General features: G+C 40.0%; 1 protein-coding gene and 1 pseudogene across 2 annotated transcripts; one reads left to right on the top strand and one right to left on the bottom strand.

The window, feature by feature from the left end:
- Positions 1 to 3,347: 3,347 nt before the first annotated feature.
- Positions 3,348 to 17,640, top strand: LOC110065842 (uncharacterized). 2 transcript variants are annotated; one of them, XM_089280570.1, is made up of 7 exons: positions 3,348 to 3,472; positions 12,844 to 12,900; positions 13,671 to 13,736; positions 14,622 to 14,687; positions 15,256 to 15,294; positions 16,243 to 16,277; positions 17,455 to 17,640. In XM_089280570.1, the coding sequence occupies exons 1-7, from the start codon at positions 3,380 to 3,382 to the stop codon at positions 17,519 to 17,521; spliced, it is 423 nt and encodes a 140-aa protein (XP_089136696.1). In that variant the 5' UTR covers positions 3,348 to 3,379; the 3' UTR covers positions 17,522 to 17,640. The 2 variants fall into 2 exon arrangements, with proteins under 2 accessions (XP_089136696.1, XP_089136697.1); XM_089280571.1 differs by lacking the exons at positions 3,348 to 3,472; positions 12,844 to 12,900 and adding an exon at positions 12,939 to 13,131.
- On the bottom strand, positions 5,199 to 7,226 carry LOC149096826 (uncharacterized; annotated as a pseudogene).

Raw genomic sequence — 17,640 nt, 5'->3', positions numbered from 1 at the left:
TATGCTCTCTTACACTGACTAGTGGCTTTATAAAATTCTCATTTTTCAATTCACTAAATTAATAACCTGTTTTGGACTAAAATCGACCCCAATAGCTGTTACCACAGTTGAACATGCGGTCCAATATTCCTTTGTTTAAAAAGGCATACAAACGAGGCGAAAGGGTCAGTACAAAGCAGAATGGACTCCTTTGCCTCGTTTGTATGTCAAACCGCTGAAAACTGTGATAACAGTCATTTTTAAAAACTGGATCATTGGATAATACAATTCGCGAGTTTTCATTGGCTTCACCATCATGGTATATGAGTCATTATGCCATGTTCTACAAATATGGTAAGCGTACGCGTGTTTTTTTTTTGTTGTTGGGGAGGAGGTGGTGTTTTAAGTTTTAGTTTAGTTAAGTTTTCTATATGATTATTCCACTCCCGCTCGTTGGATATGAGGTCATCTACAATCCCATATCCAATGCACGCTCGTGGAATAATAATGTTAATTTTTGCTTGAAAGAGAGATCTATTTGTGACACTCTCATTGGACCAATCAGGATGTGACTGTTTTCAAACCAAAACCTGTGGGAAGGCGGAGGGGTGGGTGGATGGCTAATCACCTGAGTAATCAACTCTGGCAAGTCATAGCACTCAACTCGAAGTTGAGTATTTTAACGATGCCCAGTGCGAGAAACCGTGCAACGGTTACCAAGAGTGGAAAAACATAAAGGTTACCAAGCGCGAGAAAACGCGCGACGTGAGCCAAATAACCTGTTTTGGGTTGCTTCTGATTGGCTGAAAAACAACAACAATTTCCTCTGATTGGTTAGAGATAGCTGAGAGTCAATTTGAACGCTCTTCAGGGGTTTAGTACAGGATGCTTTGGTGTCAGGAATAATCCTAGTGGCTGATGTTCACTCTGAACTGCACAGAATGCATGTGCTAGTGGTGCACCCTGGACAAGTCTGTTGGTACGACTTGATCATCGACAGGATACAATATTTACTATTTATACATCCACTCACGCACTGTATCAGCCATTTAAAACAAATAAAAACGCTCTTGTTTACGTGTCATCCACTGCTGGCTTCTGCAAGTTTCTCAAACATCCAGTTGAGCTGGCCTTGAAAATTCGCATGTTTTTCTGTAATGTAAATGTTTGGCGATTTTCGTGAACATTGCGGGTACACCATAACTAAATAACGTTCTCGGGAGCCCAAAGATAGTCAGTCAAGGCAAGACGAAGTAAACGAGAAATGCAAACGTTCGTGGCACCAAATTTGCTGCTCGGTATGTTTAGTTCGTCTTCAGTTGCCTCGACTAACCGCCCCAGGGTTCCCATGGACGGCCAGAACTATTGACTGCCTTTTTAGTCGACGATCAAAGAAGAGAGAGTTTTGGGTCTTGGGCTCCACAAGCTAACTTCAGAGACCTAATGGCGTGTCTAGGTAAGACTAGGCCTACCCCCGGGGGGGTACTTTGAGAATTTCTGGGTGGGGATGTGCCGCTGGGACCCTGGAACCCCTAGCCCATACCAGAGCTAGTTCAGCTGAATTTTGCTACCCTATACTAGAGTAAACTCCCCAAATCCCCCCCATCTATCGACACTGTTGAGGCTGATTTGCGTAAATTCAAGCTTGCCGGTTTGATTTTTTTTACATATTTTTGAGTGGCAATTCCTGGTTTCCTTGGTCTAGATAAAATCTTCAACCAACTAGTCAGTTTTGTGAAAAATGATACCCTATTCCAGACCCAAACGCTCTGATTTATATACCCTATCCTAGAGTAAACTGCTTGAAAACCATACCCTTCACAGCGGCACATACCTATATAGCCCATATATGGCAGTGCCCCCCCCCCCCGGGGGCCTACCCTCAAAGCGATTTCGTTTATTCTTAGACTAAATTTCCGGGGAACAACCTCAGCGAGACAAATATCTCCATATCTCCATCACGTTCACTTATCACGGTTTACACGTTTGAAGGCATTTCTGAGAGAGCCCCCTGCTTTCTGTATTTACTGAGGAAGAGCAATTTAAATTTCCTCTTACTGCTTCGACCACAACGCAAAGTACCGCCTTCGGGAATGGAGTTTGAGTTCTGGCCTCACACACATCTGTCTGTACAAGGATATTCAATAGAAAACTAGTTTTTCTACATCACAGAGGAGGTCAGGAAAACCATTAACTTTGAAACTGAAAGTGCCAAGTTTGTTTGTATGAAGTAAGATTTTCGGAAGAATATATTTCTTTGCGAAACGAGCCTTTATTTCAAGCGCTGACTAAGATATTTCATCTTCTCTAGCTACGCGGAGGGTCTAGTGTAAAAGCAGCTGTTTGAACGTTTCAATCCGTTCAGTTCAGAGTTGAAATGTCAAGTCTCCTTACTGATTGCTATACACTGAGATCTATGTCAGTTGTGAGAACTTGGTTGAACATCACGACAATATCCCTTACTGATGATTTTCTTTATTCTCATCACCTGTCTGTTTAAAATTTCGTTGATGTTGTAAGGAGAAATTATACATTGGTCCCGTTATGAAATTAAATGGTTAACCAGGAGGCTCCTATTCTTAGCTTCAATGAAATGCTTGGTTCCGTTCATTTAATTAAATAGATTAAATGTTATGTTTTCTATCATGTCCTCTCTTGGTGGTCAGTAGTAATGGGGACCTTTAACCAATATCTCTGTGGTCATCATTACAACTAATAAATAAATGAGTTTTTTTATATTTTCCTAGCAAAATAACTATAGTAAATGACGCTACCCAAGGCCGTGAACTCGTCCCCTCGTGTTAGTCGCGCAGATGTTGTGTACGTATCTAAGAGTTACAAAATTTAATCGGTTCGATATTGTAGGTATACTGTACATGTTATGAAGATCTCGTTGCCATTTCGTTGACAAATTCTCCGGAAACGTTTATATTATTGAAAAAAGAAAACTGTTACACCCACACCAATTTGATTAAATCAGCCACGCGGACAAACCGCACAACTCAAAAGCACTTAGACTATCAAACAATTTATCTTTTATGACTGTTTGATGTTCAGTAATTAGCTAACGTTACTGCAATTTCTGTCTTCCGACAAGCAATTAATTAATTTTCTTTCAAAGGAACGTTTTCCACGGGAGAGCATATTCGGTGTTTTTTTCGCACATGAACAAAACTTCACAAACAAAGAACTAATCTTCACGTTAATAGCTTCATGCACGATGTCTGAGAGAAATTAATCCATTTTTGTCCCCCAGCAAACAATTCAATGCATTTTTTCTTCTAAGTAACGTTTCACAAAAGAAAATTAATTAAATCCTTTTCTTGAAGTAATTTAAACTCAATACGCTTCCGAGTTTCTTCATATCAACACGAAACATCGCTCATAGCGCAGGAACGACATGATTCGGAGAGAGCTCTCATTTGTAAGGGCAGCGTTTTTCGTTTTCTTGATGTTTGATTTGACATCCCAAGTAGAAGCCCATGCAGAAGCGGTAGGATGAAGTTCTCTTTTGGTGTTTACCAAGTTTTTATTACAGCAATCGAACGGTTAGGGTTCCATTAAGACATGCAATGATGACAGCTGTTTGTATCTTAAGAGAAACTAAGTAGTCCACTTTCATTATTGAAGCCTACAAAGCATCGAGTCATTCTTGACCCAAACGTACGGATTTGAGGATCTTAACAGAAAAAAACACTATGTTTTGTTTTTATATTTAACTAATATTGAGCATCACGTTATCGGTGTGCTAGAGAAAGATGAAAGTTTCAAATGGGGTACATTTCACCAGGATCTGAGTTACCATAGCAACGAAATGACGCCATACCTCATTTTACATAACACCGAATAACTTGCTGGCAGGGACAATTTGGGGAATACAACGTCGGGATCTCGGACTTGACATAGTTGTCTTAACGATGGCAAAATTTTAAAAAAATCTATGAGAGCGTTTTCTAGAAAATTGCGAGTGAAGTTTTAAGGCGTCAAAACTCAACAAAAACAAAACAGTTTTCAATGTTATTGAAAACTATGTTCACAAGAATCTACTAAATGGCATTTTAGACCTAAATGAATCATATAACATGTAAATATCTTGACCGAAAATCCCAGAGAAATCACCCAGTTTGATTTTTAGAAACACTGGCTTGAAGATCAACTGGTTTGAGATTTTGAACGGCCTGAATTTTTTTTCAGGCTTTAATTGCACAACTGCTTAAGTTGTGTGCATAACTACGATGATCAATCATACTTTCATATCATTCTCCGCAGTTCAAATATATGAACTTTCATATATTCACTTGTATTCTTTACCTTCTATGGGTATATCACAAACTCACAAAGGGGCCAGCTCCCAGTTGGCTTGATAGCTCAGTTGGTAGAGCACTGCACCGGTATCGCAGAGGTCATGGGTTCGAATCCCGTTCTGGCCTGCCCTTTTTTTTCCAGGCTTTAATTTCACAACTACCTAAGTTGTGTGCATAACTGCGATGATCAATCACACTTTCAAATTATTAAATTGGTCGGCAATTGAAATACACTCGATAATTTTTTTTTAAACTTGGTCCTCAAAAAAAATCAGTCAATATTAAATGAAACCACGGAGTTTCAAATTCATTGAAACATTTTAAGCCCACTAATTTCCACTTAGGAAAATATTGCGCTGATTTTGACGCTTGTGGTTTGTTGTTGTCATTAACATTTTCTATTGTCTCGAATCGGCAGGCCATTGCATATTTCAGCGTATCATGAATTCATAAAACGCGTGTTTGTTTTCCGACGATTTTCCGGAAGCATGCTAAAATCTGCGGAGCCAATATTACAATAACAATGAAACCTTTCACACACTTTCACACACTTTCACTCACTTCGCCGTGACGCGGTCATGATAAAGGAAGTCAGTGAGTGCAAATGGAAAGCCGCCGTGCTAAAAGTACGTTTCTACGAGCATTCAGAAAGGTGAAATAAGGTGAACGTGAGGCACAGGCACCTTGTCGAGAAATCTATTTCGTGATATATCATTTATTATTGTACTTCCATTCCGGTCAATTTATGAGCAATGTGATCAATGTATGCTTTTTATTGGAAATTTCTACGAATTGTGTAAGCAATTCTAAGCAACTAAAGGTAACACACAAAATGGGATAAACAAATTGCTGCGCTAGCTGGGAGCAGCATAACTAGTTTTACTGTTAAGCGGGGAAACTACCATCTACAATTAACAGAGATCTTGGTAATATCTTCGAGTTTTATTTGCTTCCCAAACAATTAGTATGCCTCAGAACTGTGCGTTACGAAGTCTATGACCACTGTTTAACTACTGTACCAGGGTGGCGTATAATGAAAATAATCCACCGGACAACTGTTTTATTCGTAAGTATGGCTACATGGCACCCTTGAATATTTTCTACAGTATTGATTTTGGAACTAGATATCAGTGTGCTGCGTGAAAAAAGTTGACAATCTTTGTAGGGACTTTCAGATTCTTTGTAACTCTGGGCTTAACATTGCTGTGGCCAATCTCTTTATAGCTACTAGGCAAAGCCGGCATCGCTAGCAACCCCTTGTTGCCGCCCTTCTTGAAAATTTCTTCCACTGTCCGTAGATCGAATCCAGCTTTTCTTAACTTGTCCTTCATGCTCTCTGAGATAGGCATTCTTTGCTATGTCGACCATAGGCGTAAGAACTGGGGGGGGGGGGGGGGCGAGGTCCCCCCAGCTACGGAAATTATGTGATTTTTCGGGCAAAACGCTCATGATTCGGGCAACAACACTTGAGAGAAAACATTACAAAATAATGCTGTTGGGGTGATTTCCAAAACTCGTAAATGAAGTTTCTAGTTAGTTACTTCTTTTTAGAACTTTCTCTCTTAATAATGTTTAAATTTTACTCGGATTGAGACTGTTATATAGAACTATTTTTGGAATAACCGTGTGCCATGAAATTTTCGTGGGATCTAATTTTCGCGAATTTCGCGGACTTTTCATCGATCTGCGAAAATTAAATCCCATGAAAACCAACTCCCGCCAAAAATTTCGCAAAAAAATTACTCCTTTTATTTACATTGCTGAATTTCAATGAAATTGGTTGCAAACAGTGCAGCGAAAACGACCATATGACTTCCGTTTTTGTCACTTTCAAGTACCGTACATGAAATCCGCGAAGTAAAGTAGTAAAGTTTGAAATCCAACTTCGCGAAAATTTATTCCTGCGAAACTAGAAAAATCCAAAATCCGCGAAATTAAACTCCCGCGAAAATTTCATGCCGCAAGGTATAGCAGTTTCATTAGATGTGGGAATTGTGAACGTTTTTGTTTTTCATTCAAATTTGAATGCATTTGCATCCCGATTTCAACAATTACGCATTCAGGAATTGCGTAAATTTTTCGGGCAAGAAGGTCACTCTTCAAGGATCTGAGAAGGCTGCATTGCTGCTTCATTGCCATGGAGATTAGCCTGAGAGAATCCAAGAGGATAACTTGGAAGCTGAGGAATTTATCAAGTAAACTGCTCCCGCTCAGGCCATTTAACAGGATAGGAAAGTCAAAGCGGTCTTCATTATGGGAAATGATAACAAGACGACGTTTTTCTTTCTGTTATTCGAGAAAACGACGAAATTCATTAAGTCCCTGCCTCTGTGATACTGATGATAATTGTGCCCCTCTCTTCGTTAAAACGTTCGTGCCATTCCTGTACTGCACACTGTTTCCATGCACTTTCGTCGATGAATCAGCAATAGCTTGTTTCTCTGGTAAAAGAAAGGTTGAGAAGCTAGAGGTGCCATCATGTGATGTGCATGCGATCTGAATGCGTTTTTTGATTCTTTCTTTTACGCAAATCTCTTCCCCCTTTTAAATTTTTAACCTGACTTTCTTTGGGCGTCATGTTTTCTTTTCCTTTCCATCTTCTTCACGTACGTTTTGGTGCTTTCGCTTGAGGCTACACCAATTTTTCCAGCAGCCCTGGTCATAATTGTGGCCTTCGTTGAACTGGGCTACACCTGCTGCTGTTCTGTGGTCACTACTTTCTGACCCTCCATAATGCCGAATTTTAGGTACTTTGGACCCAATCACGCTATTCAGACATTCATTTCGTTGCAATGACCCTACTGAGGCCATCTTCTTAGCAGCCTCTTTCGTCTGGAAGGGTTGTAATGCATCTTGAATGCAGGCGCGTAGGTCCTCACCTTGAAAGTCTTTGCCTCCAGGAAGGTCACTGCGTCGTGCAAGTCTCGTGCTCACCAAATGCATGGGGCGCGATAGCTGATAAACTTTCTCGCAAAGACATTGGTTTAACCGCGTTTTGGTTGATGCAATATGAGAAACACCCTTGTATATAGGCTATCACAGTTGGAGTCAGCCCTTTGACCTTTGCCTTAGCGGAATAAAGTCGAGACCCTACTGCCCGACTTACGTGGTTGATGTCGCTCCATTTTTCGATAGGGTAGTTGACGAGAGTTCTTAGACGGCTCTCAGTTGTGCTGTCCTCATCGCCAACATATGTTGAATACGAGACACCACTGGTTATAGCATCGGAAAACAACTCAACGCGGCAACGTTTGCTTCCATGCTCTTAGATGAACCGTGATGTTTCTTGCGGCAGTTGTGGGCTCCAGGCTCCTGTTTGTTCTTCTCGTCTCATCGCAAACCCGGCACATGGTATTTCGCGTGGCATAGCTAAGAACATGCTAAGAACCTTTCCAGTTTTTACACCAACCCGCACCAGAGAAGGAATCCTGACTGCGGCCTCTTTTTCTCCAACCCATATCACACGATACACCTACTTTCACAATTTGTTGTCGATTACTCTGCTCAGAGGTTGACAGCTGCTTTTCTGCTTCGATCACAGGATGTTTTAGCAACCGCCTCTATCGCCGCTCCACTCTCCTTTTCCCAGGTTTTGTAGTTTGCTGAAGTAAGCGATGGTAGTCCCATTAATGACAGGAGACCTGGATAGTGCGAATGCCCCATCCCTGCTTGGATTGCGCCTAGACCAGCCATAGAATTGATGTCAAAGGTCGGAGGCCCTCTTTTCCCTGTGCGATGGTGTTCCGTTGGACGTATTATGTGGATATTTATACAATCGCTACACTTCACTTTCAAAACGGGGCATACCCCTTCTGTACGGACATCTTCACAAATGTTCGGATAAGTCGAGAGGACCTTTCTGATAGTACTCCCCATTCAATTCAGGCAAAGCATTCGTTAACATCCCCAAGTTAACCACGCACGCTTGGTTGACTTTTTTAACAATATAATCGTTTTTATGGACAAAGTTGAGGTAAATTGAGGGGAATAAATCTCAAGAAATAATAAAAAGGTGCATGCAATTTACAATCGAACAAGGCTAGCTACGATTGGGAAAAATTGAGCTAGGAAAGAAGGGGTGTAGTACACTCGTTTTTTTACGGAGGTTCAAATTTACACACAAAAAATGATTGTTTTAGCATTTAAATACATAACATAATCAAAATATATCAATAAAACAGAAACAGAGACCAACGACGCACAGTTCGGATCAAGTCTGGTGACTTTTAAAATAAAAAAATAGGGTTTTGTATACACCGTTTCTGGCCGTTGGCAGTTGGGACGCGATTTAGTGGCCGTTGCTGTTGTAGCTAGAGAGGTGTCCGTTGTGAAGAGGTTAAAATAATAGTGAATGTACGGACTGTCCGCCGGGACCAATAAAAGTAGCCGTTGTAGAGAGGTGGCCGCTAGTGGAGGTTGTTCTGCGGCATTTTGTAATAACTACGCATTTTGTAATACCTTACGCATTTTGTAATAAAAGTTGCAGCATTTTGTCATTACCTGCAGTATTTCGTTTTAAATACAAACGACGCATTTTGTAATAAGTGTTGCAGCATTTTGTAATGAACGTTAGTCTACGCAATTTGTAATAACGTGGTGACGCAAATTGTAATAAGTCTCTTCACGCGATAATGTCACGAAGCATACAGATTGGCGGGATTCCGTTCAACAATATAGCTTGTCAAATGCTCTTTTTAAGCAGATATCGGGAGCTAAACGACCCACATACCTCTATGTAAATCTATATTTTCAATAAGCATGTGGCATAATTTTAGCCCGAAAGGTGCATAAATTTTGCAAAATAAAATTCTTAATTCCTTAAAAATTTCCTAAATCTTTAGAATGGAGAATGGAATACCACCAGGTGAAATAGTTCCACCCATTGTCACGCAAATGTTGACGTTTTATTACTTTCTTTTTCGTGAACCTAACTTGATTCCAAGAATCGGACAAAAATGAGAAAAAAGAACTAATCTAAAAAATCGATCAGTTCTAAAAATGTTTTTGTTGCACAATTTGATGCCATTCAAGAAGTTCAACATCTTCTTTTAATAAAGAGAGCTATGTGGAGAGTGCGTTACTGGCACCCCTGCCGCGGAAACCCTGTCACTGCATGAAATGGCAGAATCGAGCAAGCGTAACTCCTGGCATTCCTCATAGCAGACCGCTCAAAATGGTTTTATATGGCGTTTATCTCCTCTGGCTTTGCTGTAGTTTCCAGTTGGTTCAAGCTGGAGAAAAGTAAAAAAGGGCGCGAGAAGCTTTCATGCATCCGATGGATGATGAAACCTACGAAACTCTACTACTGCTTGTCCAGGGAAAGTTTAACGTCCCGGTGAATCAACGGACACGGTTACAGAAGAGCGCCGTTGTGCGGTTCTGGAGAAGGAGAGACCTCTTTGCTCTTGGTCCTGAAGAGAGTCCTACCTTATACTTTAATGGAAAGAAAGCTGTGAAAACATCCGATGTATCTAGAATTGTTGGTAAAACATTCAAAGAAACTAAGTCGGAGGGATATAAAAAGCTAAAACATAGAACCGCAGATAGCTATGCGGGGCTTACTGAACGGCAGATACGACATGTTACTTCGAACAACATCAAGTATCGTATTTACAACGCGGTATTTAAGAACAAAGTCTTACCGAAACCTGTTAGAGCTAAACATGTACACTCACAGCACCAAATTGATTTGATAGACTTGACCAAGCAACTCAACTCGTCTAGTTTGCTGGTAAGACTTTCCGCTATGTCCTCTCTGCGATGGACGTGTTTAGTCGTTATCTTTGGCTCGCACCACTGGAAAAGAAGTCAAGTTGTTGCATTGCAAGGAATCTGCAAAAGATATATGAAGAACATGGACCACCAGATCGTCTGGCCCCTCAAGTGGACTGGTATTAGAGGTGAAAGCTTTCTTCAATAGCAATCGTTGGCACAATGCTTGGCTTGCGCTATATGCCCTAGGTTTGGGCTGGTTTCGAATTAAGAAAATTTTCTGGCGAAAGTAAGACATGGAAAGACATGATCATGGACTGCTGTTGTTGTTGTCGTTAGTGTCGTTGTACATTCTAGTTCTGGTTTATTCACTGACAAAGGAGTCTCACATCATAAGTGATCGTCAAGATAATTTTCATATAAAATGTAATGATTTGTTATCGAGTTAATTAAATATGATAATGTAAGATTAAATAGAAATAAAGCTCCTGTTCAAAGTATTAGCATTGTGATGTAATTTATCCACTTTCGCGTGCATCTACTGTACAAATACCCATGCAGATACTGTGCTCATATTCAGTTTTTAAAAATCCTACAATAATATAATAACCGATTTTCCATCAGGTTGGTGTTGAAGGGAACCCAGCCAATCTGTATGCTTCGTGAAATTATCGTGTGAAGAGACTTATTACAATTTGCGTCACCAACGTTATTACAAATTGCGTAGGCTAACGTTTATTACAAAATGCTGCAACTCTTATTACAAAATACGTCGTTTCCATTTAATACAAAATACTGCAGGTAATGACAAAATGCTGCAACTTTTATTACAAAATGCGTAAGGTATTACAAAATGCGTAGTTATTACAAAATGCCGCAGAACAATCACAAAAAAGGTCGATAAACAACTAGTAAAAGAGTTCTAATTTACTCTTGCTTTCTCACACGCGATACATGGCGTCACATGAGCGCGGGCTTAAATTTCCGTCCACGGTTGTAAAAGCCAGTCTTTGATCGAGGACTGCTCGAAAACCTACCGTACAACCCGTGATGATATTTTCACAGTTGATTTGTAGGGGTGAATCACGTTTAGGGCCAAAAGTTTAAAAAAATCTGTAGAACCAGGAGCCATAATCGGGGACAGAGCGCCCTGCTGTAAGCCTTGGGATCCGCGCCCACCTATAATATGGGACAATTTTGCTATTTTCAGAACAAATTGCGCCACCCTGATGACATATGTCCGCGCGGAAGCACGCACATGATGTGGGTTCTTGCGTGGATGTTGTCATGTTGCGTCATCAAATGGTGAGAGTTGCGAGATTCTCTTTCGGATTTTTCACAGCGATGGCAGGGAATAAGAACCAGGGCGCTTATGGCGGATTACAGGACGATGAAACGAGTGGGTCCGAGCAAAAAGGTTTAATGGAAGGGACAGGGGTCAACTAATATGAGGAGATTCCGCTTACTTCCAGTCTGTAGCTTAGATTTCTAAAGAAATTCAACGGTACTCCAATCAATATGAATAAGCAACCTTTTTCATGCACTTTTTGATCTGAGCTAATGGAAAAGGTGAGTTTTTCAGGGTCGAAAACAAGACTTCCGCCGTCAAAATTTCGCGCTGTGAATGAATAATATCTGCTCGCGCTGGTTGTAGGCGTAAGCTTTTGCATTTCTTTTGACTTATGAATAACTGCAGCTTATGTAAGAAAACTCTCTACTCTGGAATCGAGTTAATTGTCAGTTTCTCATAACAATATTTAATCATAACCAAAATTTGTTTTCGATAGTTTCTTACTGTTTCTGCTTGTTTGGAAAGTTTGCAAAAGTTTTTGAAAGGAAAATCTGACGCGTACAAGTAGCTCATTAGTATAGTGCAGCGAGTGCACTTTCAAGTCCAAGTCGGTGTTTTAAATTCGACACTGTTTTACTTCACTCAAATTTGAGCAGCTTACGACGAAAATACCAAAACTCCAACAGAAATAAACGTATTGAGTTGTGGACCAAAAGCATAAAACATTTCGGGAATTTCGGACGCCATTTCCTCGCAGCATGAACGTGCGTGTGCCGCACGCGATGGTGCAATTTGTTCTAAAAAGAGAGAAATTGTCCCATATCATAGGGACAGCACCGATACGGCTAGAAATTGCTCGCTCTAGCGCCTACGGTCTATGGCCAGATTTTGAGGTTTTTTTGGTTTCACATTTTTCTTTGTTTGCAAAAAAATCTGCTTACAAATTTTTATTTTTCTTTGCTTGAATGTTAAATCAGAGCCAATTTCCAATTCCTGAAATTTTGAGGTGGGGTCATACAGGTAGATCTTGAGGAAAACGTCATTTAACCTACTAGGGCCCAGTCTCTCCGTAGGTACTCGGTCGCTCATTTTGGCCATTTCTTGACGTTTAAATTCTTCAAGTTTCACACAGACTGGTAAAAGACTTGAGCAAACAGTAATATTACGATAACTGCAGAAATTCTCGCGCACTCATTGGCTAATTTTCATTTTCAATAAGCGGACAGACACATGAATTTATAATTTATGCGATGCGGCAACGAGCGAGAGCGGACAATTTGACAACTTGTCATCGTAAAAACAAATTGAAGTCAGTTTTTCATTTGCCTGTCCTTTTGTTGATAATCAATTTCGTCATAACATTGTCAAAGTACTTTGACAGTGTCGCGACAAAATTCATGATCAATGATAATAGGACAGACGCATGAAAAACTGACGTCAATTTGTTAATTAGAGAAAGGAAAAAACATCTTGGAAAATTTTTCAAAAGATTTAGAAGTTGGGCTGTTATAATCAATCAAACTGTAGTAAGCCACCTTAAATACAACTTTTTTCCAGGGTGACATGACAACAAGTCAATCAGTGAGTCAGTACCCATGGAAACTTCCATCTGCGGTAAGTACAAAGAAAGACATTGTTGTCTCTTTCCATACAATAAAATTAGAGATTTACGGAAAATTAAACTTTGGTTAAATCTCCCTAAAGTGAATCAGCCAACTTTACGCTTACATTGAAATGTCGATAAAGGTCTTTAAAGCTAACATTTACGCTATACCGTGCAGTGAGGAGAAGATCCACTTTTGCCGCAAAGGTAAAAAGTGTCGGGTTGCCGTGCTCATTTTCGAGGTAAGGCGCATTGAAGACCATGCGATCTTAGCTTACAACTATCAGTAATAAAAAGAAAAGCTTTATTAGTGAAATTTAGATCAGGTAAACGTTTCCAATTCAAAACAACTAAGTATGATAAGTAAACTTTTGCAGCTGATGTCGTTCCCTAAGGTAGAATAGGCCTTGACAAGTATACATGTTATTTTCGCCCGTCCACATTCGAAGAAAACTTCAGTCGCACGAGAACAGAAAAGGAGACATGTGTTGAACTTCTCACGTACAGAATTCCACCTCATAGAAATCTCAAGCTCACAACCTAATAATATTAAGCTGACGTAGGTAGGATAAAGTTCTGTCACTGATTCCATGCCTCAAACCCTAACCACCCGATTGCTGTAATTAGACCTTGTTAAAAACCGAAGTCCGTCCGTTTGGGTCAAGGTTCTGGTTAAGGGTTACTTATTGCCAAGTATCATAGTATTTTAAATGCCATTATAGTAGCAACAATACAAACAATCTTAAAATTTTCGTCAATTTTGTTCTGTTTTTTACAACAGCGTTATGGGATAGCAAACCATCCAGACTCAGTTCAGGCGGTGGAAGGCTTCGATGCATTCCCTGGCGTAAGTATTTACAAAGAAACTGACGTCTCTTTAGAGGTACTTTCTTTTAAGTTAAGGCTTATCCCCTCCCTACAAAGTAATGCCACTAGAAGTGCTCAGATATGAATTAAATTCAATTTTGTTAAATTTTTGTTAAATATTCATATTCATTTCTGTGGCTACATGTATATATGTACACCTGTGTTCGTCCGCGCGTGTGCAATTGCGTACGTGCTTGCGTGAGTATTTGCGTGCGTTTGTGCGTTTGCAATTGCGTGGGTGCGCGTCCATGCAGGTACTGTGCATTGGTCTTGAAAACCTATCAACCTGGATGTACCGTATGTCCAATCAATCCTGGCTGTGCTACATGTATAAGTGTTTAAATCCTTTTGTTTAAAATAGTATTTCGCAACTAGTATTACATTATACTGAGTTAGAGATCAAGCAAAGTTAAAGATTAGGAATAAAAAAGCTGAATTTCTTTACTAATAACTGAGTTTTTAACTGAATTTCGTCCCTGTTGTCAAAGAGATAGAGGAACTTATCTTCACTGCAAGATAACATTTTATAATGCAACAATATAATCGTCTTCATGGACAAAATTGCGGCCAATTGAGGGTAATAATCCTCCAAACAGTAGCTTAACTGACAGAAAAAATAATACAAAGGTGCTAATAATCGAAAATCGAACAAAGGTGGTTACGATGTCTACGATTGGGAAAATTGAGCTAGTACAAATGACGAATTCACAAAAATGACCTGTTTCTTTGGTTTGAACGGGACCCCGAGTTGCAGAGCACAGAGGAAATTGACCGTTGCAGAGAAGTGACCGTTAGTGGAGGTTCGAGTGTAGTTTTTGTCTGTTGTCTGAAAAAAAGGCCAATACTAAACACAACTTTTTTCCAGCATGGCAACACACCATATAAAAGTGCGCAATCGTCGGCTGAGTACCCGTGGTTACGCACATATGGGGTAAGTGCAGAGAAAGACATTATTGTCTCTCTCAGGAGTCTTGTCTATTTCCATACCATAAAAATAGAGATTTACGGAAAATTAAACTTAGTTAAATCTCCATAAAGTGAATCATCCAACTCTACGCTTACATTAAGATGTCGTTAAAGGTCCTTAAAGCTAACAGTTACGCCATACCGTGTGTAAAGTTGACGCAAACTGGGTTAAGGACTTACGTGCCCAAAATGTTCCCACGTACAGTTTTTGTTTTCTTTTTTCAAACTTGCCATGGAGTAAGGAAAAGATCCACTTTTGCCACAAAGGTAAAAAAGTGGCGGGTCGCCGTGCTCATTTTCGAGGTAGACCATGCATTTCTATAAACTTTCGAAGAGAACTTCAGTCGCACGAAAGCAGAAAAGGCGAAATGTTTTGAACTTCTCAGGTACAGAATTTCACCTCGTAGTGTGTTATGCTTATCTTAAATTTACGACAGTATTACGCCAGCTTTACACGGCAGTAAAGTTACGTTTTCATGCTAGATTTTTGGGAGTTGTTCTGTCTGTTTTAGTGACGAGTTGCTTTTCTTCAGTTACAGACTAAAAGAGAGTCAATCAGCCAAGGTGATCAGGTATAAAGTCAAATTTTATCCTTGGTTTTCTTTTGTTATCGTTGTACTACTGTTGTTGTTGTTTGTGTTAATAATGACGTAGTGCAATAAGCGTAATGTTTTGTTTTCGAAACAAATCTACTCATAACACGGTGGTTTATCACTCCAGCCAATCGAAGCGACCCAATGATTTAATCAAAATTCGGGGCATTTGTGTAGTCGGTGCGTTGCGGGAATGGGTTTCCTCCTATTTGTAGGGCAGCCGGCAAAAATTGAAGCGTCGAAAGTATGCCAATTAACTCTTAAAAACTTTCGACGATACAATTTTTGCTGGATTTATGTATAGCCGCGTGCTGCAAAATGGCGAATATTAAACGTAACTTTTCTCCTGGTGGGTGGCGATAAGGATGGTCAGCAATCGGTGGGAAAATAAATTTTCGAAAATTTAAGGTGGCTCTGAACCCTACCTACAGAATTTTTTAAACTTTGCCAAAGTTGCGTCTTATCATGCTTTTCAAAGGTTAATAATATAAAAAACATTTGCCGTGCCGTTTTTGAATTATAAGCCCCTAAAGCTGTAATTAAGGGTGTTTTTAGGAGGTCATACTGTTGCTATGGTAACCTATTGCATCACGAAAATAATAACAACGTGTTCACAATGATTGGGCTGTTTTCTGATACCATGATTGTAGCATCAAGTGATAAAGAGTGGTTATAACGACCCATCAAAATCTAAGTGCTAGAAACTGTTTTGAGCCACCTTAAAGATGACGTAAACGCACCATCTACATCACAAGTGATCGTGAGGACTTCGCCAGATTAGGTAGCATAAAGTTAGCATATTATTATAGGTTGCTTTAAGCAACTACTTAAGTTTGATGTTTTGAAAGGTGTAGGTTTCCATTAGAAGTGTTGAAAGTATAATTTCTTTGTCTTCTTTGCATGTTTTTTTTATTACCATTTTAAAAGCGAAAAAGTTACATAACTACGGACAAGGCAGGCGGGTACGTATAAGTCATATTATATTTTCTCATTAACCAAGTTATTTCAGAAGTGTAGCAGCTTTCGTAAGCTGGTACTGTTGTATTACTATAGCAGTTGTTATTGTTTTAGGGCTAGGCGCTTTGTTTCTGTTGTTTGCTCTTTTGTTCTCTTCAGGGTATCAGTCTACTCAGGTCAGGGCTGCTACATGACCCAGTTATTTTGTAATTCTACAGATTGATGCAAGGTCCAAAAATTTCGAATATAAAGATGTGCAGGAATGAATGTCACACGGTCGAAAATCGAGTGCCTCGAAAACAAAGATCCCGTGGTGAGGGGGTGGGGGTGGTGGGAGGTTCGAGGCTTGCAGACGTTTATTGGCATTTAGTGTTCCTTTACGGCTCAGTGTTTCAGGTGTACCGGCCAAGAAAGTACGGCACTCACTATCTTAAGTCATACACAAAACAAACTGTAGTGACTGCCGTTGTATCTCTGACTCTGTAACTGACCGGTAACAAAGTGGGTAAGCCGCACGCTAGTTCACGTGACTTTGGATTTGATTGTAACTCGACTACTACCTAAATGCAACACTACTTTTGTGATAGCATTTTGGGTGAAAATGGAGCCGTCTGCCAGCTCTTTCGGTGGGAAATAAGCTCGAGCACAAGCGAAGATTGAAGACCGGACACAAGGGGATGGCAGAAATCCGTGATACAACGGAGAAAAGTCACCAACAGAGACTTAAAGCTTTGCTCACACTTTTGAGATAAACACAAACGCAAACACAAGCACCAGCACAAGGATGCTCACACTAGTAACATAAGCATGTGCAATGCAAGTCGCATCGCTGGAGAAACAAGATGGTGATTGGTTGAATTCTTGCACTTATGCTTGTGCATATTTCACGCCAGTTCCCATTTGTGAAATAAGCATAAGCCGCAGGCACAGGAAAAAATCGATTTAATTATTTTTTAGTGTCCACAATTAGCCTCCAAGACTAAATCTTTCAGACACTGAAATAAAGTTTATACATTATGTTTCTCTTTCTTATGCTTATGCTTGGGCCTATTTCACCTCGGTGTCCAATAGCATTTTCTTTTGCTAATGCTGGCGCTTTTGCTTGCTCACAAGTGTGAACCAGGCGTTTTAGCTTAGCTGTAGTTGACTTAATTTATTTATCTAGTTAATGTTTCCTCACAGCGTTCGAGATCCCTTGACCAAGAGGAATCAGATAAGAAAAGCCACCAGACGTTACCAGCGGAAGTAGATGGTGCTCTGTAAGACCTGATGACCAAATGCAGGCGCAGAACCAATGACAGTCTGGACAGTTTACTTTGTTGCTTAGAGTGTAGTCATGAGTAGAAATAAAGCATGGCTAAAAATCTA

Source organism: Orbicella faveolata, unplaced genomic scaffold (assembly GCF_042242905.1).
Source record: "Orbicella faveolata isolate gen_17 unplaced genomic scaffold, um_ofav_v1 contig_47, whole genome shotgun sequence".
Classification (NCBI taxonomy): domain Eukaryota; kingdom Metazoa; phylum Cnidaria; class Anthozoa; order Scleractinia; family Merulinidae; genus Orbicella; species Orbicella faveolata.
This window is presented reverse-complemented; position numbering and strand designations above follow the sequence as displayed.